This window comes from Heteronotia binoei, chromosome 7, assembly GCF_032191835.1.
Source record: "Heteronotia binoei isolate CCM8104 ecotype False Entrance Well chromosome 7, APGP_CSIRO_Hbin_v1, whole genome shotgun sequence".
Taxonomy (NCBI): domain Eukaryota; kingdom Metazoa; phylum Chordata; class Lepidosauria; order Squamata; family Gekkonidae; genus Heteronotia; species Heteronotia binoei.
This window is the reverse complement of record NC_083229.1, coordinates 38,378,794-38,404,761: the sequence shown is the minus strand read 5'-3', so window position 1 is coordinate 38,404,761 and position 25,968 is coordinate 38,378,794. Positions and strand designations below refer to the sequence as shown.

Genomic DNA, 25,968 nt, shown 5'->3' with positions numbered 1-25,968 from the left:
GAGCACAGCTCAGTCTTCTTAGCTCAGCACAGAGGTGTAGTCCAGTCCCGATTTCGATGGAAAAGCACAACAGCAGACCGGTATCCACACTGTTTCCCAGCGAGCTTCTTCAGGCGCATATACAATATTGAGATGGTGATACAATCACAGGTTCATTTCGAGTCATGCATGCTGCTGGTGTTACCCCAAACGTGTTGTAACTGTTGCACAGTATATAAGTATATGAATATGAATTTCTACTGTTTATAAGCAGTTTGATATTTGTAAATAAAGATAACGTTTTGCAGCAGTTGACTGTGAGCTTTGCTTTTCCTTCGTGTTCTTTCCACACAGCACTTAACTTCTCATGTTGTCCTAAAATGTTTTCCAGAGAGTGCAATATAGCCAGAGCAGCGTGAATAAGAGGCCTGACTGTAGGTTTGCTAACCTCCATGTGGAGCCTAGAGATCTATTGGAATTATAGCTCATCTCCAGATTACATAGCTCAGTTCCCCTGGAGAAAATGTTTGCTTTGGAGCATGAATGCCATGGCATTACACCCTGCTGATGTCCTCCCCAAACTCCTCCCTCCCCAGGCCTTACATCCAAATCTCCACTAATTTTCCAACCCAGGAGTTGGCAGCCCTAGGCCTAGTCTCATAGTGACCTTCATTTGTGAGTGAAATTTGATTTTAAGTAGAATCTAACAAGTGAAAACTGAAATAAATCTAGATACCTCCACTTGTCCCTTAATTGGCACAAGTAGGCCAGTGGTTGAGAACTGTGCCATGAGAAGTGTTTTTAATAAGGTAGTTTGTTTGATTGCTTATGTGGAGCTGCTATTCTGTTTGATCTCAAATGGTTTTGGTGGCAGAAAGCAAAGACAGTGTAAGGACTGGCAGAGTATATTTGTAAAGAGGGGAATTCTACCTTAAGTAAACATTCATTTCAAGGTAAAAAATGAAGTTTATACTGAAAAAGTAACTGATTCAGAGCATTGTAATGATGTATACTTTTTCAGTAAAGACATTTCCATTAATTAAATATAGTCTTTATAGTCTAATTCCAGAATACAGTCTACATATAAATGTTTTTTTTTAAAAACAGATGACTCTTTTATGGCCATCAGATTATTCCTAGAATTGTGTGCTCATGAACTATTTTGAACCTTAAGCATGTTGGAGTGTTTTTTTTTTTAACTATTTTAATTTTTTTACAGTTTTTCAATTTTTAACTCAGAATGTAAACAGTACAAATATTAATTTTAACAAGGGAAAATATATAAAACACAATTTGCACAATAAAACCAAAATAAACCTTATAAGTAGTGTAAGCATTACAATGAGGTACATAATAATAAGGCATCTACCTTGTCAGTAAAAAGCAAAATGCATATATTTAGCAGGTATTTGACTGAAAACTTTAGTTTCAGCTGTTGTATGTTGGAGTTTTAAAGAGAAATGTGTGTGTACACATGTGCCAGCAGGATTTTTTATTCTGAAACCCTTTGTACTTAATTGCCAAACTGCTTTTTGAACCTTGAAAACTGTATTGTGGGTAAGATTATGTAACTTTATTACTCTCACATGTAACTTTCTTACTCAACTTTCCCAAATGCTTTTCTTCTCAATTTCAAGTATTCAGAGCAGTTTACTGTCCTTCTGTATTCCATATTTTATCTGTATAATGACCATCCAAGCAGTAAGCTTGACCAAGGCACAGTGGCTTTTCTGTTATCATCCAGAGAGTTACACATTTGAGAGCAATGCTTTTGAAAATAGCCATTGCATTTATATAGTGTGGATACTCCTCACCCTTTAGGAAAAAACAGAAATGGGTGAAAGTAGAGCTTCTTGTAATAAACATGATTAAATATACAATAGCTTTACTTATATCCTTTTTTCGTTTCTTTGGCCTTTCATAGGTCTCATCTGACTTGTAAGGGAATACCTTTAACTTTCTTACAATGAACCTCTGAATTATGCCTATTCAGCAGTGAGTAGTAACTGATGCAACACAAGCTGTTTCTTGTATAAACATACAAAATGCCTGACCCACACTAAATCAAGTTAAAAAGGAAAACATTACAGTTATATTTCCTGTAACATGCCTAAGGTCTTCTTTGGATGTAGTACACTACTGTATTATTTACCAACTAGGATAGGCTTTTAGTTTGATGCCACCTGAAAAAAAGGATGGTTGAAACCTACAAGATTCAATAAAAGATATATCTTATTTTATACATCATGCCAATTACAGCAGCTCTTATAGCAGGGCTCAAGAAGTCATATATTTTAGCCCAGACATTGGCCATTAGATGCATTCTCTGACGGCAGGAACGTGCGCTGAGTGCAGGTAGACCAAAGCAGTAACTTGCCTTAGCAATAGGAACGTAGATATGAAGAGCCAACACACCAGTTTGGATTTTTAACAAACCGTGTATTATACAGATATTTACAGTGAAGTTATATACAGATACAGTCCAGAGTAGCAAAGTGCTTCGCCAGTAACCCATATACATAGAAAAACTACTCTGCTGCTTATATAGTACTGCCCACCAATCAGGTAAACTGCTGACTCATGATGACTCCTCTGGACAGATCCAGATATTGTCAGTTCTTGCATCAGCCAGGTTGGGTAGTCCTGTGACTTTTGTCATGTGATTAGCTGTCACTTTGACAGTTCTTTATCTAGCATGCTTCACAGCAGGCTACATAATACTAACATTCTCATGCCACAGAAAAGAGTAAAGATCAGTTTTAAAGAGAGCTGTTAATTTCTCAGGGACAGGTCTAGAAAGGGCCTAAAATGTCTACCTTAGAGAACATTATGTTAGTCCACTCCTATTTTAAGAACCACTGGTTTTGAAAATCCTTATACCATATGTGGTCATGGTTAAAGACTAGAATTTATCGAAAAATTCCAAGATGGGTTTCACCAGTAGAAGCATTTACCCATCCAAATATCTTAAAATTAAATCAGAGCTATAGGTATGATGACCTGTTGGGAAAAGATAATCAATTGAAAACCAAAGAAGAATTGGAAAATTTGGACATTGAAAAGAACTGGTGGCTAAGAATGCAAGTTGAATCTAGATATGCCAAAGACAAGGCGACAGGCTTTAACACAGAACAATATTTGATAAAAAGAAAAGTTAATCTCCAAACTATATGCATACCTACTTCAAAGAAGACACAAGATGAAGTTGTAAAGGACTGAATGGTTCAATGGGCAAAAAATTTTGGTTATAATATTACATTAGAAGAATGGCAGAGACTGTGGAAGCTTAATGTTAAACTAACTAGGTCAGTAACCTTTAAAGAAAACCTTTACAAGATGTTTTATAGATGGTACTTGGCCCCACAGAAATTGTGTAAGATCTATACTAATATGCCTAACAAATGTTGGAAATGCACTAAATAGATTGGTACCTTTTACCATATGTGGTGGACATGTGAGATGATGAAAGATTATTGGAAAATGGTGCATAAAATCTTACAGAAGATAATGAAGACTCAGATCGATTTCAAACCAGAACTGTTTTTATTGAACATATTTCCTGAGGACTGTTCTAAAGAGATGAGGCATTTGTTGGCACACTTTAACACTGCAGCTAGGATCCTTCTGGCGCAGAGATGGAAATCTCAGGAAATTCACACAAAATGGACTTGGTGGGAAAAGTTGTAGAGACAGCAGAGCTGGACTTTCTATCCCAGCTGATGGCTAGGAAATCTAAAGAAGAAGCAAGAAAATATTGGATGAAATTTTATGCCTTGTTGGACATTCAAGACTCTTAAGATTCTCTGGTGTGAATTGATTTCTTTTTTCCTTTTTTCCTGTATTTTATATTATAAAATTTACCTTTACTGGAATTGTCAAAATCATTAGATAACAACAAAAGATTTATACTATAAAAATTTTAAATGGATCATGTACAGTTTAGACAAAATAATATGGGACGATTTATGTAAAGAAAATATTGTAGAATTATCTTTGTGTTCTTGGAAAGTATTTTTATGCAAAATAAGGTCAGAATGTACTGTGCTTTTTATTTTCCCACTTCCCCTATCTCCTACCCCAAATCTTTTCTGAAACCAATAAAACTTTTGAAAACAGAGAACATTATGTTTAACAGCTAGCAAAGTACAAAGCCTTTGTCGTTCAATCAGCTGTCTAGTGAAGTAGGTTAGTGGTGATTGCCCTTTCCCATCAATGCACTGGTCCTACCCATTGGGTTTAAAACCCCAAGAATTTGAATTGTGGGTTTTCGTCTTGCTGGATATTTTTATTGCAAGAAGGACTACCAACATCAAGGTGGGTCTGGCAGTTCTCCCAGAATTACAACTGATCTCCAGACAACAGTGATCACTACCTCTGAAGGAAACTGCAGTTTAGGAGGGTATATACTGTGGTAGTGGTCTCTAGCATGTTGTTGGGGTGCCATGATACCCATTGACACCTTTTCTGACACTCATCAAGAGATTTTAGAAAGTGGGCAATGCCAGGTGGAGCTTTTGCACAGCAGGGTCTGATTGGCCACAGGCAATCTGACTGAACCCGGCAGATTTTTAAAAAATTGCTTTGGTAGTAACTGCCACCCCAGCACGACCTTCATTGTGTGATTGAAAGTAAGCTCTGTGAATGCAAGAAAATATTTTAAACAATATATTCATTTTAAAAGGCATCTTGTTAAGCAGAGCTTCTGCCTGAAATGTTAGAGTTACTATTAGATTTATGCATAGCCTTACTCCCTGACATTTTGTGGTTGGTGCTACCTTCTGTGGCACCCATTTTGTGGTTGTGCCCACCACCATTTCAGAATTCCAAACATATTTAGCTTCTGCAACACATCGCTGACTCATGTTCAGTGTATAATCTACCACGACCCCTAGATCCTTTTCGCAGATATACTGCTACTGACAAGTCTTCCCCATCCTATACTTATGCATTTGATTTTCCCTATCTAATGCAGAATTTTTCATATATCTTTGTTGAAATTAATTTTATTAGTTCTAGCGCAGTTTTCCAGCTGTCAGGATTATCCTGAATCTTGATTGTGTCTTCTACTGTATTTGCTACCTCTACTCGCTTCAGAGAGTTCCTTGATCTGGCTTTGTTTCTGGATTTTCAGGAGACATTTGTGGGCAGGATGGCTGGAGACGCTGTTATGTCAAAAGTGCCCTTTTTTGATAAGGGCCTAGTTAGTGTTTTTCATGGCCGGGAACTTCATAATTTGTCTATTATAATACACCCTATAAATGCAGTCGAGGTACTTCAGCTTGTCCAGAGAACAGTGACTTGATCTGGCCATGAGGATCCATTCTTTGATCATATCCCATTTAAAAGTAAAGGGGTGACTCTGGGGTGACATCGCATCACGACATTTTCATGGCAGACTTTTTATGGGGTGGTTTGCCAATGCCTTCCCTAGTCATCTACACTTTACTCCCAGCAAGCTGGGTACTCATTCTACTGACCTCAGAAGGATGAAAGACTGAGTCAACCTTGAGCCAGCTACCTGAACCCAGTTTCTGCCGGGATCGAACTCAGGTTGTGAGCAGAGCTTGAACTGCAATACTGCAGCTTACCGCTGCGCCACGGGGCTCTCACATACCATTTAGAATGCTGTAATGCATTCTACATAGGACTGCCCTTAGAAAACTGGAAAAATTCAAGTGGTCCATAATTTAGCAGCAAGGCTACTGCCAAAGGCTGGCTTACAGTGTCATATCACTCCTAATGGTTGCTCAACTGTGTCTAGGCTTGTTCTTACCTTTAAGACCCTAAATGCCTTGGCGCCAGGATGCTTGAAGTACCACTTTCTTCTGCATTCTCTAGAAAAGGCTGTTTTAGTGGTGGAACCTTGTCTTTGGAATATCCTTTCCCTTGAGTTTTGCATGGAATCTGCCTCACTCTCCTTTATGTGATAGGTTTCTTGCTGAGGAGTTTCATCCTTTTTAACAGCTTGGACCAATTTTATGAAGATAATTTAGGCTGCAGACTGCCAGGACATAACAGCTTAAAACAGCAGAGTTTATGGCTGGGTATTATAGTTGGTTTATTATTAATTTTTGTGCTGTTTTTAAGATTTTATGAGCCACCCTCAATAGGCCTCTGAAATTATGACGTATATAGCTTCTGGATCAACGTAATGTTTGACTTTTAATGTCCTAAATGCCTTGGACAAATGCAGTTTCATGTTCTTTCCTTGAAGGTCGCTGTCTGCCTTGTTGGTGCTAGCCCCTAGTCTGGGGATTTTCCTTCTGAACAAGGTGCACTAGATGTGAACTCTTGACCTTTTAAGAGGGGCAGGTTTTTTTAAAAGCTACCAGGCCTATTAAAGCGTTTGGTTTCTACTTTTTCATCCATAAATTCAAATTAATAACTTTTGTGGTTATTCAGTATTTGAAAGGTAATCTCCAACCTTCTTCTGTATGTCAAAAAACATTGTCTTAAATAAAATCTTATTTGCCTGATAGAGTAAAACCAGCCAAAGCTGTGTGTTTATTGGATTTGTGACAAAAATGTATGTCTTTATGATAGATTGTCCAAATACTAGATCTTACGCACAGCTTTTAGTGAATGCAAGACGACAAGTTGTGATAAAGAAAGATCTCTAAGGATGAATTGGGAGATAAATTGTGAAACATGGCAGGAAAAAATATATAAAATTCTGGTCTGTTTACAGAGGCATCTTTCCATGTAACTAGATAGTCATACACTGTTTTGTATTATTTGGCTTGTAGCAGTGTTGATAGAATGGGACATTCCCTTCTTTCTCCAGTGTCTACAGAACTGTAGAGAGGCTGCTTCCTACCTTGGCCTGCTATCTGCCAACTTCTCTAATACTGACTACAGAGATTTGACTGTTCCAGCTCCACTCTCTCCCTAGAGATGGTTATGAACACCTTTTTACCTGGGACTAGGAAAAGAGAGGCTGCTGTGCTTATTACATTCAGCTGCTGCAATATCATGTGCATAATTTTAGTTGGCGGAATTTACGGGGATGGTATTTTTTGCCAAAACTAGCTGCTGGTCTATGATCTTGCCTCCAGCAGCATCCCAAAGGTTATAGCAAGGACCACTACTTGTGGTTTTCGTCATGTGCTTCCCTAGTACTTTGTGCTGCCACTGCCTGCCAAAGCTATGATGTTGCTGGGGCTGAAGACTTCCTCCTTCTGACTGTTCTGTTGGGTTTATGGTAGTGTAGTATCACACCCCTCCAAGATAAATTACTGGATCTAGATGTCCCCCCTCCCCCACTATTGTTCAAGCATATTTGAGTGATGTCAGGAAGTGCTGCATGACTAATAAAGATTACAAGCTGCACTTTTAGATTTCTTTCCCCCGCCACCCCATCTGTTAGAACTGGAAAAGGGGATTTCTCCAAATGCCAGGGAACTCTCTGACACTCTTTCGCTCATTCCCTCCCTCTGAAGAAGTGTGAACACACACACACAAAGGCTTGTACCTGGAATAAAATGTTGTTGGTCTTAAAAGGTTGTTGTCCTTTTCTCACACATTCTCATTTTCTCTCTTTCCCCCCAAAGAGGAGCGTTCATCAAGGGGAGGGGAAGGGGCACTCATCAAGGCTGTATGTTTGATATCCCTGGTCTAGATAATCTGTAGTGGAACATATATACTTAAAGCAAATGTGTTTCTATCTGAGGTAAAAAAACTGTGATTGGAAGATGGGGGAAATAGAAACTTTCAAATGGTAAAGTTTATTCAAGTTGTTACTTCAGGATTTCTAAGAAAATAGGTACCTGCTTTTTGGACTAATGTAAGCCATACTAGAATAATAGCTTTTATGTCTTCCTAGGAGGTAATTGATCTCTGTGTGCTAGAAATTCAGTATTCGTTACTACAAGCATTATGTGGTGGTGTTGAACGATTCCTGTGAATCGTTTTCCTAATATACAATATACTTAGTTTATTCCTAAATATGGTAAGGAAGACTATGTAACTGCATCTGCAGTAATTGTGAATCTCCTCCCAGTAAATCTCACTGGACAGAATTCTGTGAACTGTGAGTGGAAATTTGTTTATGGGTCTGATTCTCGCCCCCCCCCCCAGCCTCCTCCTTCCTACCTGCAACCGTATGCATGCCCTGCAAAGCTACTTCTGTGTGATGGAGAACATTCAGGAGAGAGAAATTTGCAGAAATTGTCCTTTTCTCACACAACTGGAAACATCTTCTGCACATCATTGAGTTGGATCCAATTATTTGTGTTTACTTCCACAATAATTTCTTTAGGAAACTGAATTCTCAGTGGAGAAGGAGGCAGATGATCATTGGTTGTGAGTGCTTCCTCATTGCATAGGACCTTGTTATTCTGTTACAACAGTCCTGTGCTTCAATCTCTGATCTCTAAACAATGTTTCCTTGCCAGGCTGAACATCAAATAGGCAACTTATCCTGTTAGTTCAAACCAGAAACAAGACTGAATGCTGATTGTAGCTAATTGGTTTGGACTGTGCATCTAAGAGTGGGAGAATAAGCACTAAAGAACATAGTATTTATTCTCAACAGTCATTCATGTAGACAGTTATTTCAGCACAATGCTGCAGTTTTGGACTAGCTGTGATCAGTAGAGGTTTGTCATAGTCCCTGTCTAGCCTGCAGGTGTCTGTCTTATTTAACCAGTATGCCATGAAACCTGAAAAATCCTCCAACTGAAGCATCTTAAGAAGGAAAGTCTGTGTGCCTATTTTATTTTCCCACACATAGGAAACTGTCCCACCGATGATGGGAAGAAGGTGATCAAAGGGTTGCAACCAAGAATATTCTGTGGCCACTGAGCGGGAAGTAAGGAGGCTCAAATAGCATTTCTTTATCCAAGAGGCCCAATATCATATTTTGTGACCTTTGACCCTGGTTCCTTTGAAAAATTAAGCTTTACTTTTTCAAGGCTTCTTTCACAAATTAACAGAGAGCTTTTTATTAATTTCTTCACCTCAAGATGCATAGCATCTATAACACAGGAATAGCCAATTGCTAGTCTGAATACATAAATCCCTACTTGTTTTTAATTATCTGTGAATGAGGAATGTATATTATTATGAGATGTGAATTATTAGAGGTTAATATTTTCCCGGCGGGCATTCCAATCTTGTGCTACAAAATGGTTAGTGCAGTATTCTTGAGAGCACAAAAAAATCATTTGAGCAGGCATAACACACTATGTAGTGATGTGTTATTATGAAGGTAAGAGAGAAACAAAAATTGACATTGTATGAAAATTACCATAACATTGAATGTATTCTGAGATTACATTATTTATTTATTTATTTATTACATTTGATTTATATCCCGCCCTTTCCGCAAGCGGACTCAGGGCGGCTCACAGTATCTACACAATTAAACCAGTACAATATATAAAACCATAATTTAACATTTTCAGTTTAAAAAACATATTACAATTAAAATTATTAAAACCATTTTAAAGTGCTGAATCCCTACATTATAGCGGCATTAGAATTCCAAACAGTGATCACCGGCGTTCTGGTGTTTGTAGTGATCACCGGCGTATCTTTCTTTGCACGGTGTACAGAGAATATATAAGGCAATGACATTACATATGCATTTAATATCCCTGATAGCTGCTATTATTTAATTAATTAGCCCCATTAATGGGTAGAACTTTATGCTTTGTCCCCTACAATATAGCCCTGAAACCTTCTTCAGTTGATGGTTTAGAAATGAAAACAACTGAACAATTTTCTTAACTCTTCAATTTCTTTCTGCCATCATAGGAGAGCATTGAATCTTGGAATTATTCGAGATCCTGGATCAGAGGTAGAAGACAGGCAATATCAAATAGATCTCCATTCCATCAACATTGGTACAGCTCAGTGGGACCAGCTGAAGCCAGAGAAGGAAAGTGGTAAAGGAAGGACACTTCCAGAAAGTGAAAGAAATTCTCAGAATCCAGCCCTTGAATGGAATATGGCTAGTAGGTAAGAAGTTTTAAATTGTGGCTCCTAGATTTTCTAAAAATAAAAGCCAAGCAATGATGATAGCATCCTGTATATCTGAACAAAACATTTTGGTATCTGTATGTTCACGTTTGCATTCCAAGGCAGACATGTTTTCCATGAACTAGAGGTTAAATAGTACATTTCAAATTGTTGTTTGTAGTATTGTTACACTATAATTGCCATGCAGATATAGTTATGTCTATATTTCCATAATAGCTTATTATATGGCTGTAAAACTTGACTCCAGGCTGGAACCTGGCATTCACATTTCCAGCTTAGAAACAAGAAAGTTGTTATCCCCTTTGTAGTTTTACAGAGTTTGAATAAAACCATTTTAGACATTTTTAAGCCAGCAAAGGACAAAAAAGATATTTTCCCCATTGGCTCTAAACCAGTTTTTGTGCTTCCGTAAATGAAAACAGATGCGATTTTTTAAATGACAAATTTCCGCTGATTTGTTGATATGCAAAAAGAAAGGACTTTCAGCTCAAATCTGCTTAGAAATGTTACTTTGATATCTTCCATTTTTATTCTGCTGTAGTAAACTTTGGTGGTTTTTCAGTTAGATGTTACAAAAGCCCTGTACAGATGATCTGCAGAATAATATGGGGAGGACAGAATCAAGTTTGTGCCTTCTTGCCCCACCTCTGAACACCATTCATTAATTTGATCTTCAGAATACTTCCTAATGGAGAGGTTCTATTCAGAACATGTGGCGGTAGAAAGACCAAGCCAGTAGTCCCAGCTCTCTTCCTCTCCACATATATTCATCATAATTGCCATAGTGTCAGCACAAGACTCTTTTTTGTTTAAAACATAGCAGAGAAACCATATAAGCAATCATAGCAGATCTGACATAAAGGTTCTTTTTTCATTAAATCCCAAATTGATATTGCAAAGATGCTTGTGCTTCAATATTTTAACTCCAAAATTTTCTATAGGAAACAAGTAGCAGCCGTGAGAGAACTCTCCACCCTCCCCCCCTCCCGGTTGCTTTTATAATTTTTGTCTAGTTCTTGATTTGTAGGAAATCTTAAAAGTACATACATTAGTAAAGGAGGTTTCTTAAACATAATGCATCAAATTAAAGTATTATGTCACTATGGCATTCTCAAAAGCCATTTTAAATAAAACATGTTAGCCTTTTAAAGCTATTTTTAATAAACTATTATTGAGAACCTGATTGCCAAGATTGAGTCTGGAGTGACTTTTAATAGCAATGCTATAAACTGAAGAGTGCAGTTTGCAATGGAAATGTCTATACAGGTTCCCTCCAGTAAGTGATCATGATAGTTCTATATCATGGACATTTGTACAAACAAGCCACAAGTGAGGTTCCCATCCAGTCCCCAGAAAATTAAAGAGACTTTAAAAGCTTTGCAAGTGCTTCACTATTCTTATCTATTAGAAAAAATAAAATGTGCTGATAATTCTATCTCTGGATATCTTAATGTAGAACATCAAAAACTCCTTTGGAGCCTTTAGTTCAGGCACATAACAAGTGGATCAATAAGAGTAATTTAAATGATCAAGATATTTTCCTGCTTTTATGAGGAACATGAAATAATGTTCAGAATATTAGAAATGTAGATCAAGGAGCAGTCCTGCATGCAAATGTTTTAATGAAGAGAATTTCTTTCTTTTTGGTTTCTGCCACCAAAATACTTTCTTCCAAAATATTTTTAGCCAAAAAAATCCCCAAACCCCCAAACTCAAGTATCAATAATTTTCTAATGTCATTTTAATAGGTACAGTATTCTTTGGATTTTTTTGTTATTTTTTGCCATCAAGTTGCAGCTGACTTTGTAATGAACCTATAGGGTTTTCAAGGCAAGAGATGAAACATTCAGAGGTGGTTTGCCATTTGCCTCCCTTTGCACAGCAATCCTAGAATTCCTTGGCTTTCTCCCATCAAGTACTAACCAGGATTGACCCTGCTTAGCTTCTGATATCTGATAAGATCTGTTAGCCTGGGCTATCTAGGTCAGGCATATCTTTGTCAATATCCTGAAGGACTTAATAGGAAAAGGATTGGTTCCAATATAATTTTTCCCCAGTGGGAATATATAACATGTGGAAAGTATAAAGATGGAATGGAAAATCCAAGTTGATTTTTCAGCAAAGCTCTGGAGAAAAGACACTGTTTGGCTCCTCTTTCCTGATATTCACTTCAATATCTTCATTATGCAGGCCTTTGTAGATCCAGAAAAGATAACAGATTTTTTTAATTTGGTAAATCATAAACATTATTACATAAATATATTGAGATAAATTACTGTTATTTCACACCTGCACTACAACATTCCATATATTTTGAATAAAGTCATTAGGATTTTGATAGTGTCCTGGTGGCGCCTGGCCAGGACGCCACTGGGCCCCCCCATGACCCTCACCTGGAGGAGGCCACAACCCCTGGAGCTCTGTTGATGACCTGTGGCGGCCTAGGCCCTGGTGCACTTACTCTGGAGTCCAGCAGGGCCACTGAGTCCAGTGGCAGCCAGCAAGTTGGAGGAGGAGGCTGAGGCCACCCAGCCAAGAGAAAAATGGCTGAGGAAGGGGCCGAGCCAGGGAAAGCACTAGGCTGCAGGAGAGCTGTAGGAGGAGGCAGTCAACATCAAAGAGGCCCAGCACAACTTGGCAGCTGGCGAATCCCACAATTCCTACCATTTAGGTGACCTCACTGGAGCCAAGGGCGGGGCCAAGCATGATCAGCTGGAGGACAGGTTGAGCTGTGGAAGGGCAGGCAGGGAACCATTTGGACAATGCCCAATACATGGCCAGGTTTAAGAAGGGAGGTAGGGCCAAGGGCAGTGGCCAATAGGGAGGGGGAAGAAGACTGACAGGAGAGGTAAAAGGAGGCCCAGGGAGAGGTTTAAGGATGCGGAAGGGCTGGGCCACCCAGGGAGAGAGAGAGCCAGCCCCAGTGAGGGCAAGGGGGACCACCAGGGTAACCCAGTACCCCGCCCATTCTGAATAAAGAATGCTGCTGCCCGGCTGTTATTAGGGCTCCCCAGGTGGGAGCACATTCAGCCAGGGCTCTGGGGACTGCACTGGCTGCCAATAATATACCGGGTTCAGTACAAGGTGCTGGTTATCATCTTTAAAGCCCTATATGGCCTAGGACCTACCTACCTTAGGGACCGTCTCTCCCCACATGTTCCCCAGAGAGTGCTTAGATCTGGTTCCCAAAATCTGCTAGTAATCCCCGGGCCGAAGGAGGCCCGTCTGAAGTCAACCAGGGATAGGGCCTTTTCAATTACAGCCCCCTGCTGGTGGAACCAGCTACCGGAAGAGGTGAGGGCCTTCCGGAACCTTGGGTAGTTCCGCAAGGCCTGTAAGACAGTCCTCTTCCGGTTGGCATATAACTGACTGGTACCTAAGAACTGCGAAGGACCGGGTCCGGTACAAGGTGCTGGTCATTACCTTTAAAGCCCTATATGGCCTGGGACCTGCCTACCTGAGGGACCGTCTCTCCCCACACGTTCCCCAGAGAGTACTGAGGTCTGGGACTCAAAATCTTCTCAACATCCCCGGGCCCAAGGAAGTGCGTCTCAAGACAACTAGAGACAGGGCCTTTTCTACAATGGCCCCTATGTGGTGGAACCAGCTACCGGAAGAGGTGAGGGCCCTGCGGGATCTTACTCAGTTCCGCAGGGCCTGTAAGACGACCCTCTTCCGGTTAGCCTACGCCTGACTGGATAAATGTAGCTTTCTAGATCTCTGTGATTACTGTATAGTTTTAATGCTAAATTTTTTTAAGGTTTTTAGGTTTTTAAATGTTTGATTTTAAATGTAATTACACTGTTCTGATTTTATTGTTTTATTGTTTGTTGTAAGCCGCCCTGAGCCACTCGTGGGAGGGGCGGGATATAAATCCCAGAATAAAATAAATAAATAAATAAATAAAAATAGACTAGCACCGCACTGTTAGATCATTTTATTGTTTTAACTTGTAAATTATTCAATGTATTTTAATATTTATTAACCTTATTGTTTTGAATTTTATGTTGTAAGGCGCCCTGAGCCTGCCTCGGTGGGGAGAGCTAGATATAAATAGAATAAATAAATAAATAAATTTTGAGATCTCTGGCTGGAGGGGGGTAGATTCCCAAAGGGGCAGGAGGGATGACGGCCATCAGAGGCAGACTTGGGGTGTGACAGCCTGTTAAGGCTATCCAGTTTAAAGAATTCTTTCATCTTTTTCATCCAGTCTCTCTTTTGATGGACTACTTGTAATTTGTAATATCTGTCACTAAGTTACTAAGTTACTGTCACTAATAGCTGTCACTAAGTTACTTTAAACAGTAGGTCATACATATTTCATCATCATGGCCTCTGTGCTGTCCAACATGGGGACTGCACAGCTGCCGGCCAGCCACTGAGAAGGAGCTAGCAAGCTTTCAAAAAATTTCTACTGGCCATGAGTCCTCCCTCTTCCTTCTCTGTCTTGCATAATTTTTCCCACACAGAGATCACATGATCCAGAGGGGGAGCACTTTTCCCTCAGTTCTTGCTGCTGTGAAGAGAGGATGTGTATGTGTGCTGATGAACTATGACATCCTTAAGCACTGTTGAAACTAACTTACCTCAGAATTCTGATGAGATGGCTCTTTTTAAAAAGGGCCAAGACTGTGGGGCCAAGATGGCACAAAATTATGAGCATGAAGCTTTTTTTTATTATGCTTGGGTAGGGACAAAATACCTCCTCACGCCCAATTTGCTGCCTCTTAACACTTAAGGTGAGAGAAAAAAGGGTGGTGCATTTAAAAGTAGAGTTGTGAGAGAGCACTAGGTGCTACAGAACCCACTGCCAGAAACCACAAGATCCTCGATAAGAGCGGTCAAGCTCTGTCTGTGAGCTCAGTGCCTGCCTTTGTGCTGGAGCCACCAGAGAGATGGGCCACTCAGCAATTAAACTCTGAGATTCCCGCTAAAAAATCAAAGAAGAAATTGAAGCATTTGATCAGAGTGTTTTTGGTGTGTTCTACTTTGCTGGCCCTTGGGACTCTCAGCATTGACATCCATCCATAGATAGTTCTTGGAAGTCCAGGCCACTTTGGTACCATCAGAGCTTCCATGCCAATCTTCGAAACGGAGAAGATTCTTGGTACTAAGTTCCAGCATGAAGTGAACCAATATCAACATGTCCTCAACACCAATCATTGACAGTGATCGGAGTCGATTGTTCCCCAAAGCCAACTACACCGTCACCTTCAAGGAGCCATCGGGGTTCTCAGATCAGTCAGAACCGGAGACTTTTGAAATTCAGCCAGCTCAGCCTCCACTTCAAAAGCCTTGACGTCAAGCGGGATGGGATACTAGAGACCATCCATCAACTGTTTCTTACATTCCAGTGCCTATGATGCTCCCCACTAATTGGGCAGAATGGGACCAACAGCATTTCTCCATGTGAGGTCCAGCTGTCCATTCATCCAAGAGATACAACAGAGAGACTCAAGCCTCAAAGACTGATATGGGTTTCTGATATTCTGATTCCAAAGAAGGCTTTGATGGAGCTTCACAGCCAGAATCTGAAGGTGCTTCCCTGTTTTCTTTGGATGACAGGGTTGCTGAACCATCAGCCCCCTATCTGAGAGGATTTGAAATTCTACTTGGAGCCCAGAATACACATTGTGAAAGGCCTCAACCTTGAATATCTGTCATCTGATCCAAAATCAAGACCCTATAATGGAGGTTCTGTACAGCTAGGAGTCTGACTCAGTGGCCCTACCATTCATCCAGGGCTTTCAAGATGATGCCATGTCTGCTTGGAGCAGACCAGCTTCTACAACAGCTTCCTCAAGAAAACTCGCAAACTTATATAAGGTTAAAGAGAACACATGTAAATACCTAATTCCATGAAGGCAGAAGTGTTTCCAGTGAAAGGTACGTCTGCGTCCCGTTTGTCTTCCATGGATAAAGAAGGCTGCAAATTTGACTTCTTAGGGAGAAAGACCTATTCCTCTGGTATAGGTTGTCCTTGTTTTCTAATTGTTGATTACATATTACTTCTGATATATGAGTTTTTTAGTAATAAAGATAGATGAGTTCTATTAGTAATAAATTAGTAAATGTTTTCTGGAGTTCCAGTCTCTGCATCCTTGCCACCCTGCTCCTAAGATGCTCAGACTTCCTAACCCAAGAGTTTACTTTGTAACTGAGAAAAGAGGCTAGCATGAAGGTATTCATCATCAGATCTGTAAGTTTCTTCTCAGGATTTTTCATAATAAGTAAAAAAGGGGGTGGACAAAAGCCCATTCTGGATCTCAGAGCTCTTAGTAAATTCTTGCATGTCTCAAAATTTGGGATGCTTTCCTTACAAGAGATCCTTCCATTACTGCCCCCAGGATTTTGGTTTGCTATCCTCAGTTTAAAGGATGCATACTTCTACATCAGTATCTATAAGGCCTGCAGAAAATATCTGCATTTTACCCATGACAAAAATGTGTATAAGTACAATGTATTGCCATTTGGTCTAGCAACAGCACCAGGAGTCTTTATTAGGTGTATATCAGTGCTCATATTTTACCTCAGGTACATGGCATCCACAACAGCTGTCACACAGCATGCAAGACTCTTTATGAGACCTCTGCAGAATTGGCTTATTTGACCATTTTACCCTGGTATAGACCCACAGTGGAAGATGTTGTCAATACCTAGGTCTACTCTCAGGAGACTCCCCTGATGGAGTAAGCTCCCACACTTGCTCCAGGGTGTTCCATTGGAATTGCAGCCACATAATTTACAAATATTTACTGATGCTTCCCTCACAGATTGGAGTGCGCATTGTGGAATCCACACAGCAAATGGCTGATGGTCCAAGTTTGAATCTCGGCTGCACAATAATGTTCTAGAGCTAACGGTGATAAGAAACACTCTTGCTTCTTTTTCAGATTTGTGGAAGGTCGGGGAGTACTCCTAGCCGTAAATAGCACTATGACAAATTTTTATATAAACAAGCAGGGAGGCACAGGATCCATCACTCTCTGCACAGAGGCTTAAAGAATCTGGTGCTGGGCCATAGAGCACAGGGTTCATCTGATGGCAATTCATATAACAGGGCAACACAATACAGTAACCAATCTCCTGAGCAAACAGACCACATTAACCCAAGAGTGGTTACTTAAGGACAAATATTTCATTCCATTTTTAAAAAATATGAGGAACCCTAAAAATAGATCTATTCACGTCTGCAACCAACATAAAATGCCAGTGATTCCACTACAGGGCAGCAGCAGACATCAGTTCTATAGTATAGGGGATGCTTTCCAGTTCTAATAGCATGGGCACCTATTTTATGCTTTTCCCTCGTTTGGACTTATTCGAAAGGTTGTGGTGAAACTAAACACAGACAGGACATTTTGCAGACTCATAACTCCTTAATGGCCAAGGTAAATATGGTTTCCCCTGCTACGGAAATTAGTGATTGAGAATTATATATCTCTCCCTCAAAAGGAGGACCTCTTGCACATAGGACCTATTCATTATCCAGGGGTCAGCCCCCTATGACTGACAGCGTGGTTGACCAATCCTTCTTTGTTTTAAATACATGGGGAACCAAGGTGCTGTCTGCTTCGTGTAGGAGCTCCACATGTCACTCTTATGAGTATGAGAGAAAATGGTTTCCTGCTTGGGCTTTCTAAAGGTTAATTTAGCTGCTATCTCTGCATTTCATGATAAAGTTAATGAGTCATGTTTTTTTAGGTGTAGATTCTAAACAATCTTTGAAGGGTTTATGTAACTTGTTCCCATTCCTCAAGACTTCACCCTATTATCAAAGACTTTTATATAAACCATTTGAACCAATGGCTACTTCTGAATTTTCAATTGTGTCCTACAAGATGGCCATTCTGGTAGCTACTATCTCAACTAGAAGAGTAGGAGAACTCAGTGCACTGTGCTGTCTCCTTTTCTAAAATTTCACAATGGTAAGGTCATTCTGTGATCAAGTCTTGGTTTCCTCCTAAGGATTGTTCCCAAATTTCATGAGAGTCAGGATATTACTCTCCCAACTTTTTCCCCCAACCCTACCAACTTGGCACTGTTAAGATATTAAAGGGCCTTCTTTATTATTTAGAACAGGAAAATTTAGTAAGGATAGAAATATATTTGTGTGCTTTAGAGGTCACAATAAGGAGAAGGCTACCTCTGTCCAGATGGAGAGTGTCCACAGTTTGAACTCAGAAGTAAAGATGGATTGCTCCTTCAGTCTTCAGGAACATTCCACCAGGGCACAGGCTTCTTCAGCAGCCTTCTCATTGAAGCTTCCTCTCAAAGATGTCAGTAAAGCAGCCACCTGGTTGTACCCCTCTACTTTTGTAACTTTTGTAGGGCACTACTCAATGGACATTGGCTCCAGGAGTGAGGCAGCTGTGAGGAAAGCAGTATTACATTCAATCTTTCACTGATATAGCTCATACCCTCCTCCTTGATGAGTGAACCTTGCTAATCTCCCATGTGGGACTGCAGAAAGGCTACAGTGATGAAGATGTGGTTGCACTTACCTCTAATCATTATACAGGTGGCACACACATCCCCCCCCTCCTTTCCCTGCTGTAAGCTGCAAAATTATATTCAAGTCCTTATGGCAATGAATGGAGAACTAATGGAAGAGCCCCCCCCAGGTCACGTGACCTCTGGGCAGGAAAATTACACTGAAATAGAGAAGGGGGGACACGCTGGGCTCTCGAAACTGCTTGAAAAGCTCACTAGCTCCTTCTACATGGCTGGCCTACAGCTGTGCATTCCTCATGTGGGATTGCACAGAAGGCCACTCAATGAACTGCAGTTACAGGTCTGTACAATGCTATTTTCACTTATTTTTACTGAACAATATTATGTCACACTTTCTGTCATTTAAAAAAACCCTGTTACATTTACTGGTACTTTTCAGTGTCTAAAAGTATGAGAAGGATATAGTGAGAGAACTGTTTTCTACATTCTTTTTACAGAATGGTTACCTAGCTATGTGACCCATTTCCTTTGCAATGCAGGCCAGTAATATGCAGCACACAATGTAGGGTGCATGGGAATAAAACTTTCAGCCAACACTCTTTTTGTTAAACGAATTCATAAACTCCTGTATTTAAGTGCATCTAATTCCTATGCTCAGGCTTGCCACATACCACCTGCCTTTTTGTTTTCTCAATGTCTTACTTTAAACAGATGTTCTTAAAGGAATACTATGACCAGTCATCTACTTTAATACTTCTGAAAGTCCTGTCTTTCCTTTAAAGCAATAAATATGTAACAGATGCCTAAGTGGGACCTGGAGTGAATAAAGTATGATCATAGTACCATCATTACACCATTCCTGATTGAGGATGTTCATATGGTACACACCTGTGACACGTTAGGAGAATACTTACGGGTACTACAGTGTGGAAGACTTAATAAAGAAAGTGAAGGTTTATTTCTTGTTCTCTCCTTAAAACCTTCAGAGCCCCATGGCACAGAGTGGTAAACTGCAGTATGCAGTTCTGCAGTGCAAGCTCTGCTCACAACCTGAATTCAATCTGGTAGAAGCTGGGTTCAGGTAGCTGGCTCCAGATTGACTCAGCCTTCCATCCTTCTGAGGTCGGTAAAATGAGTATCCGGCTTGCTGGGGGTAAAGTGTAGATAACTGGGGAAGGCAATGGCAAGCCAACCCATAAAACGTCTGCCATGAAAACGTTGTGATGCAGCGTCAACCCAGAGTCAGAAACAACTGGTGCTTGCACAGGGGACTACCTTTACCTTTTTACCTTAAAACCACTGAGAGGAACACCTTGCTTTTGAAGACAATGTTGTCATCAGTTTCTCTTTACACCTGCGTTTATTTCAATACCTGCTTTAGCTTATTTCCTAAAGAATTTTGAAATGATGCAAATGTTACTGGTAAGGAAATAAGTACTAATGTGCAGTAGAAATGTATCAGTAAAACTGGATATCTGTGCATCTCCATATACACCATTTAACTTGTGAAATTCGAGAAATAACAATACTTAAAAGTCTGAAAATATCAATGCTGTAAAGATTTGGACTAGGTGTTACTTTTTATTATAGCATTGGACTTCTTGCGTGAGTTTAAGCCAAACCATTCTATAGATGTGAGATGCATTTGGATAGAAGACTCTCAAATATTGCTATTCATATAACCACTCTGCTTGTGTCACTTGGCTGTTTCCTTGTAAATTGGGCATTGCTGTTTCTTTGTTTGTCCATTGTTAAATGATAATTGGAATAACCAAAATATTAAGTAGTGAAAATTGTATGCACGCAGTTTATTGTAAAATGTGGTGCTGAGAGAGTCTGCTTTAATCACACCTTCTTATATTTCATATGTAGGATGACTGATGGTAAAGAGTGAATGAAAAACATTTGGTTTAAAGGAAATCTGGCTAAGACTAGGGTGATGCTGACTGACAGGAAGAGGTATTGATTGAATTTAAAAAAAAGTCTGAGAGCACTTTCTCAGATGAAGCATTTGCTTGCATTAGTGTGAATATGATTTCCAGAGTTGGGCCTTCCCAAGAATGCTTTTCATTTCTAGATTACAGCTGTTTTCAAATGGCCAGCTGCTTTCAGATGTGCTGACCAGAATATGACAGCCCACTGCAATTCTTTGTGCGTTTACTCCAAAGGAAGTCCCATTCTACTTAGTGCAGTTTTTTCCTAGGTAAATATGCACAGATCTGGTGCCCAGTAGTCTCTCTAGCCACCTCCCAGCTCCCTGCAAGGAGGCCAGTATGAGGAACTTACTACCAGAGCACTTTAAGACTGATCCCAAGAGGGAGACAAAGCTCTTCTACCTTCCCCCAAGGTTGCTGCCACCAGACTGGTATTTTTCAACCAATCCAACCCTGTTTCCCCTGAAGGATCAACAGTCTCCAAGTGACCAAAGAGATACTTATGGCTTTCACACTCTCTTCTGAGTAAGGCCAAAAGGTGCTGGTCCCTTCTGGAAGCCACTGACACCAAACAAAAGGTTAAACAAAATTTATTCTGATAGTACAGGTATTTTCCCAACACCATGTAACAAAATAACAAAAGCTTTAAAAGCTGTCTATTTACCTGAATTCGATCCCTGGCGGAAGCTGGGTTTTCAGGTAGCCGGCTCAAGGTTGACTCAGCCTTCTATCCTTTCAAGGTTGGTAAAATGAGTACCCAGCTTGCTGGGGGGGAAGTGTAGATGACTGGGGAAGGCAATGGCAAACTACCCGTAAAAAATCTGCCATGAAAACGTTGTGAAAGCAACGTCACCCCAGAGTCAGAAACGATTGGTGCTTGCACAGGGGACGTTTCCTTCCATTTACCTTGACCCTCAGGCCAATTGAAGAGAGCTAAAAGGTTCAGAGTTCCACAGGCACTCCCTTCTGGGATGGTCTGGCCAAATCCCCCAGGATTCCCAATAATACTCTTACTGACCCTCAGGTCATCACAGCTCCTTGCCTAAGCAAGCAGCCCAGAAGACAAAAAACTAGGAGGAGAAATCTCCTCTTTTACTAGCCCACCAGCCTCTATGGCAATCAAGGCCTAATGCCTTGCAGTTGGTGGTTCCACCCTGGGGCTTGCAACAGAAGGTGAGGAATCTTGCAGAACTTAGGTACTAAAACTTAACCCTGGAACTACAACAGGATTGCAGCTGTATTTGTGTTATTTTGCACAGTCATCCACAAAGTGTTACTTGTTAGGCCTATTGTAAACACTATGAAAGACATACAAAGTTTTGCAGTGAAAAAATATTGTTAAACCACAGACTGTATCTACAGATTTTTATTACCCTTTTACAGGGTTGCCAGATTGGGAAATTCCTGGAGATTTGGGTGGAGTCTAAGAAGGATGGGGTTTGGGGAGTGACCCAAGAGGGATTCTTTCTTTCTTTCTTTCTTTCTTTCTTTCTTTCTTTCTTTCTTTCTTTCTTTCTTTCTTTCTTTCTTTCTTTCTTTCTTTCTTTCTTTCTTTCTTTCTTTCTTTCTTTCTTTCTTGTCAATTTCTAGCCTGCCCTTCCCTACACAGCAGGGTAGCTTTCATCATAATGAATAGTTAAAAACAATATTAACATTTAATCAATATTAAAATAAATATTTACTCAATGCCATACAGTCCACCATTCAAAGCAGCCATTTCTCCAGAGAAACCAGGGTTGCTAGCTCCAGGTTGGGAAATTCTTAGACATTTTGGGGGATGAGCCTAGAAATGGCAGGGTTTGGGAAGGGACCTGAGCAAGGGATGATGTCATAGAGTCCACCTTTTCCAAAGCAGCCATTTTCTATAGAGGAACTGATCTCTGTTGTCTGTGAGATCTCCAGGCCCCAAACAGCAACTATATTAAAAATAAGTCAAGTTACTTTGAATAAAACAATTATTCTAGAACCAGTTGCCTCAGAGGGTGATCCTGAGGGTAAACCATCATATCTTGAACAGAATTTGAATTCAGGAGATGTTGTATTCAAGGTCTGAGTAAGAAGGTTGTTCATCTAGGATTATAGCGCAGCAAAGTTCTTACTTAGACCTGATTGTCAGGTATTCTCAGGTTCATTAATTTGATGCTGGTATCCTTCATGCAACTCTTTCAGTATATTCACAGAAAAATCTAAATTAGGAAACTTTTTCCAGTGAAAGAATGCAATTTATACTTCAGAAGTAGGGGGCAGAGAGTTATGGAATAAGACTGATATAATGATAACAGTAAAATTACTAACAAATTTAGACCAATACATATATCCAATAAGGCATTTCAACAGTGAGCTAGGAACAGTAAAGCAAATGCTGTTGGTTTTGTCCTCTTACCTTTTCCTTCCTCCCCCTTGCACTAGTGAGCTTCAGTGGTTGTTCAGTCATGGGAGATTTCTGGATATGGAGCCTTCACTATCAATGGAGGCCCAGATAGTAGCCACTGCCAAGTCAGCCTTCTTTCATTTAAGGCAGGCAAGGCAGTTGGCCCTCTTCCTAAAGCGTCAGGACCTAGCAACAGTGATTCATGCACCGGTCACCTCGAGATTGGATTACTGTAATGCCCTCTACTTGGGGCTGCCTCTGTGTTGAACCTGGAAGCTGCAGCTAGTGCAGAACGCAGCAGCTAGGCTGTTATTGGGGCTCCCGAAGTGGGAGCACATACAGCCAGGGCTGTGCGGACTGCACTGGTTGCCAGTTACATACCAGATTCATTACAAAGTGCTGGTTATTACCTTTAAAGCCCTATATGGCCGAGGACCTGCCTACCTGAGGGACCGTCTTTAACCATATGAACCCCAGAGAGCACTGAGGTCAGCAGGGAAGAACCAACTGACCATCCCCGGGCCAAAGGAGGCAAAACTGCAGAGCACTCGCATGCGGGCCTTCTCTATCGTAGCTCCACACCTATGGAACCAGCTCCCAGAAGAAGTGCGGGCCCTGCGGGACTTTGAACAGTTTCGCAGGGCCTGCAAGACCATCCTTTTTGGGTTGGCCTTCACCAATTAAAAATGACAGAGGGACTCGCCAGCGATTTTTACCATCATGCTGAAATAACACCAGAATGTTAATTTTAGAAATTTTAAATTAGACTTTAAATAAGCTACTGTTTTTAAATATTTATTGTATAATTTACTGTATTTGAGGTTGTTAGCCGCCCTGAGCCTGCTTCGGCGGGGAGGGCGGGATATAAATAAAATGTTGTTGTTGTTGTTGTTGGATATGGTCTGGACAGCATGTAGTCACTGTTAATTGGGCTATAAATAGATAGTCAACAGCTAACAGTCATCATGGCCTGTGGAAAAAAGTACTGCTGGAAATATGAAAATTACTATTAGCTGCTGCTGACTGTTGCTTTGTATTCAAGTCCGGTTCTTACTGTTGTTTCCATGTGATCCCAAGCCTGACTGGGATGGATAATATGAAAAAGAACAGAAGCTGACTTCCCTTTGTTAACTGGTGTGATGGCCAGGAGGCTGCCCTGCCTCTGGAGGGAAAAACAGCCACTCATCTGAGCCTATGGGAGTGCTGATCCAGCATCCGGTTGCCTTTCAGGAGCAAGATGGAATATTGGAGGGAAGCACAGAAGAAAAGAGTTGAGTCTTCTTGTCTCAGGGGAGAGAACAAAGACGGCTCTGCCTTGGAGTGTGATAGACTGGTTTCACTCTACCTCTGGGAGAGAATAGAGTAGTGGATTCTTATACCTAGAAGTAAACTTTGTTGGTCTTAAAGGTACCACTGGACTCAAACTTTATTATTTTGCTTCAGATCAACACAGCTAGGTACCTGAATCAATTGTTATGGACAGTGTTTGATTTAACTGGCGAGACCTTGGCTCAGCCATAAATCTTTGTGGATGAACTTGGGTAGTCCTTAGGTATCTCTTTGTAATCTACCTCATATGATACTTGAAAGTTAAAGGGGAGATACCTACTGTATTTATGCCACTTTGAACTTTTGAAGGGTGATGATGACAATATTATAATTATAATAATTGCTTGTTTCAAGCTGGTGTTTTTCGATCTCTAATATGAAATGTTGCTGCTGATGTATTTTGAAGAAGAATCTTTGTAGTAGCTCATTGACTGAATTTCTTAGAATAGTAGCTTGTTTTGATCCTAAACCCAAATGGGAAGCGAATTGCTGTTAATTTCTGTGAAGCTCTCACCTTCTGAAAAAGCTTCACCTTCTGAAAAAAACGGAGGAAGAGTCACTTTCCAGTCTCAAGAATGTATGGCTACATTAAATTTCTTTTTTTCTTTCAGCATAAGGCGACAGCAAGAACGGAGGGCTATTTTAACACCAATTTTAACAGACTTTACAGTACGAATAACTGCAGCTCCTGCCATCATTTTCACAAAAGTAATTTCACCGGAGAATTTGCATACCGAGGTTAGTATTTGATAAAAAGGAAATTTCCTTATAATTATTTGTAGCACATGTATCTTTTGATAGCAACTTGGCAGTAGTTAAAATGCAACATTAAACAATGCTACGAATTGTATTCACACTATCGAATAGTTGGATATTCAAAAACCTCTGTTGTTTATGGATTCTTGTATATAAGGCTGACATGGTGATTATTATCATATATTATAAGGATAGTGAGGTTACAGTTTTCACTTGTTACTTCAGTGCTTTAATTCAGCACTGAAATCTCACACCAGAATTGTCTAGTTTGGTCCTTAGCTTCAGGCCATTTGGTAGGGATGCATAAGAACATAAGAAGAGCCCTGCTAGAGCAGACCTATCTAGTCCAGCATCCTATCATGCATAGTGGCCAACCAGTTCCTCTGGAGGGTCAACAACAGAGCATAGAGGCTAAGACCGTCCCCTGATGTTGCCTCCTGCCTCTGGGACTGAGAGGTTTAGTGCTTCTGATTGTGGAGATTGTCCTCAGTCACCATGGCTAGTCGCTACTGATATCCTCCATGAATCTTATCTAATCGCCTTTTAAAGCTGTTAATTCCTGTGGCCCTCACTACATCATCTGATAGCAAATTCCACATTTTAATCACTTTCTGTGTAAAGAGGTGTTTCCTTTTGTCCATCCTGAATCTACTGCCCATCAGTTTTAGTATTTTGGGAGATGGAGAAAAATGTCTCATAGTTGTCGCTTTTCTAAACCAAAAAGTCTCAGACTCTTCAACCTTTCTCATAAAGAAGGTGCTCCAACCCCCTAATCATCTTGGTCACCCTCCACCACAGTATTCCAAATGAGGCTGCACCATAAATCTATTCAGGAGCATTATAATATCAGCCATTTTATCTCTGTCCTAATAATTCCTAACATAGAGTTTATCTTTTTCACTGCTGCAGCACACTGGGTTGACACTTTCATTGAGCTAACCATTATGACCCCAAGATATTTTCCTCTCTCAGTCTCAGCAGGTTCAGACACCATTAGCCAATCACTTCTCAGCCTTTTGGCTAAGATCAAATGACTTTACCACATTAGCCTATACTTGAAGATGGGATTGTTTTTGTCCCAGTGCATGTCACCTTACTCTTACCAACACTAAAGTTCATTTTCTACATTGTGGCCCACTCACCCAGTTTGTAGAGATCCTCTTG

The 25,968-nt window shown here is 40.4% G+C and overlaps 1 protein-coding gene across 2 annotated transcripts in view; it reads left to right on the top strand.

Moving 5' to 3' along the window:
- VPS13B (vacuolar protein sorting 13 homolog B) overlaps positions 1-25,968 on the top strand; it is a 572,358-nt gene that overhangs the window by 340,338 nt on the left and 206,052 nt on the right. For both annotated transcript variants that reach the window (XM_060243442.1, XM_060243444.1), the window contains exons 31-32: positions 9,736-9,939; positions 24,660-24,786. In XM_060243442.1, coding sequence (XP_060099425.1) covers positions 9,736-9,939; positions 24,660-24,786 — 331 coding nt within the window. The remainder of the gene's footprint in view (positions 1-9,735; positions 9,940-24,659; positions 24,787-25,968) is intronic.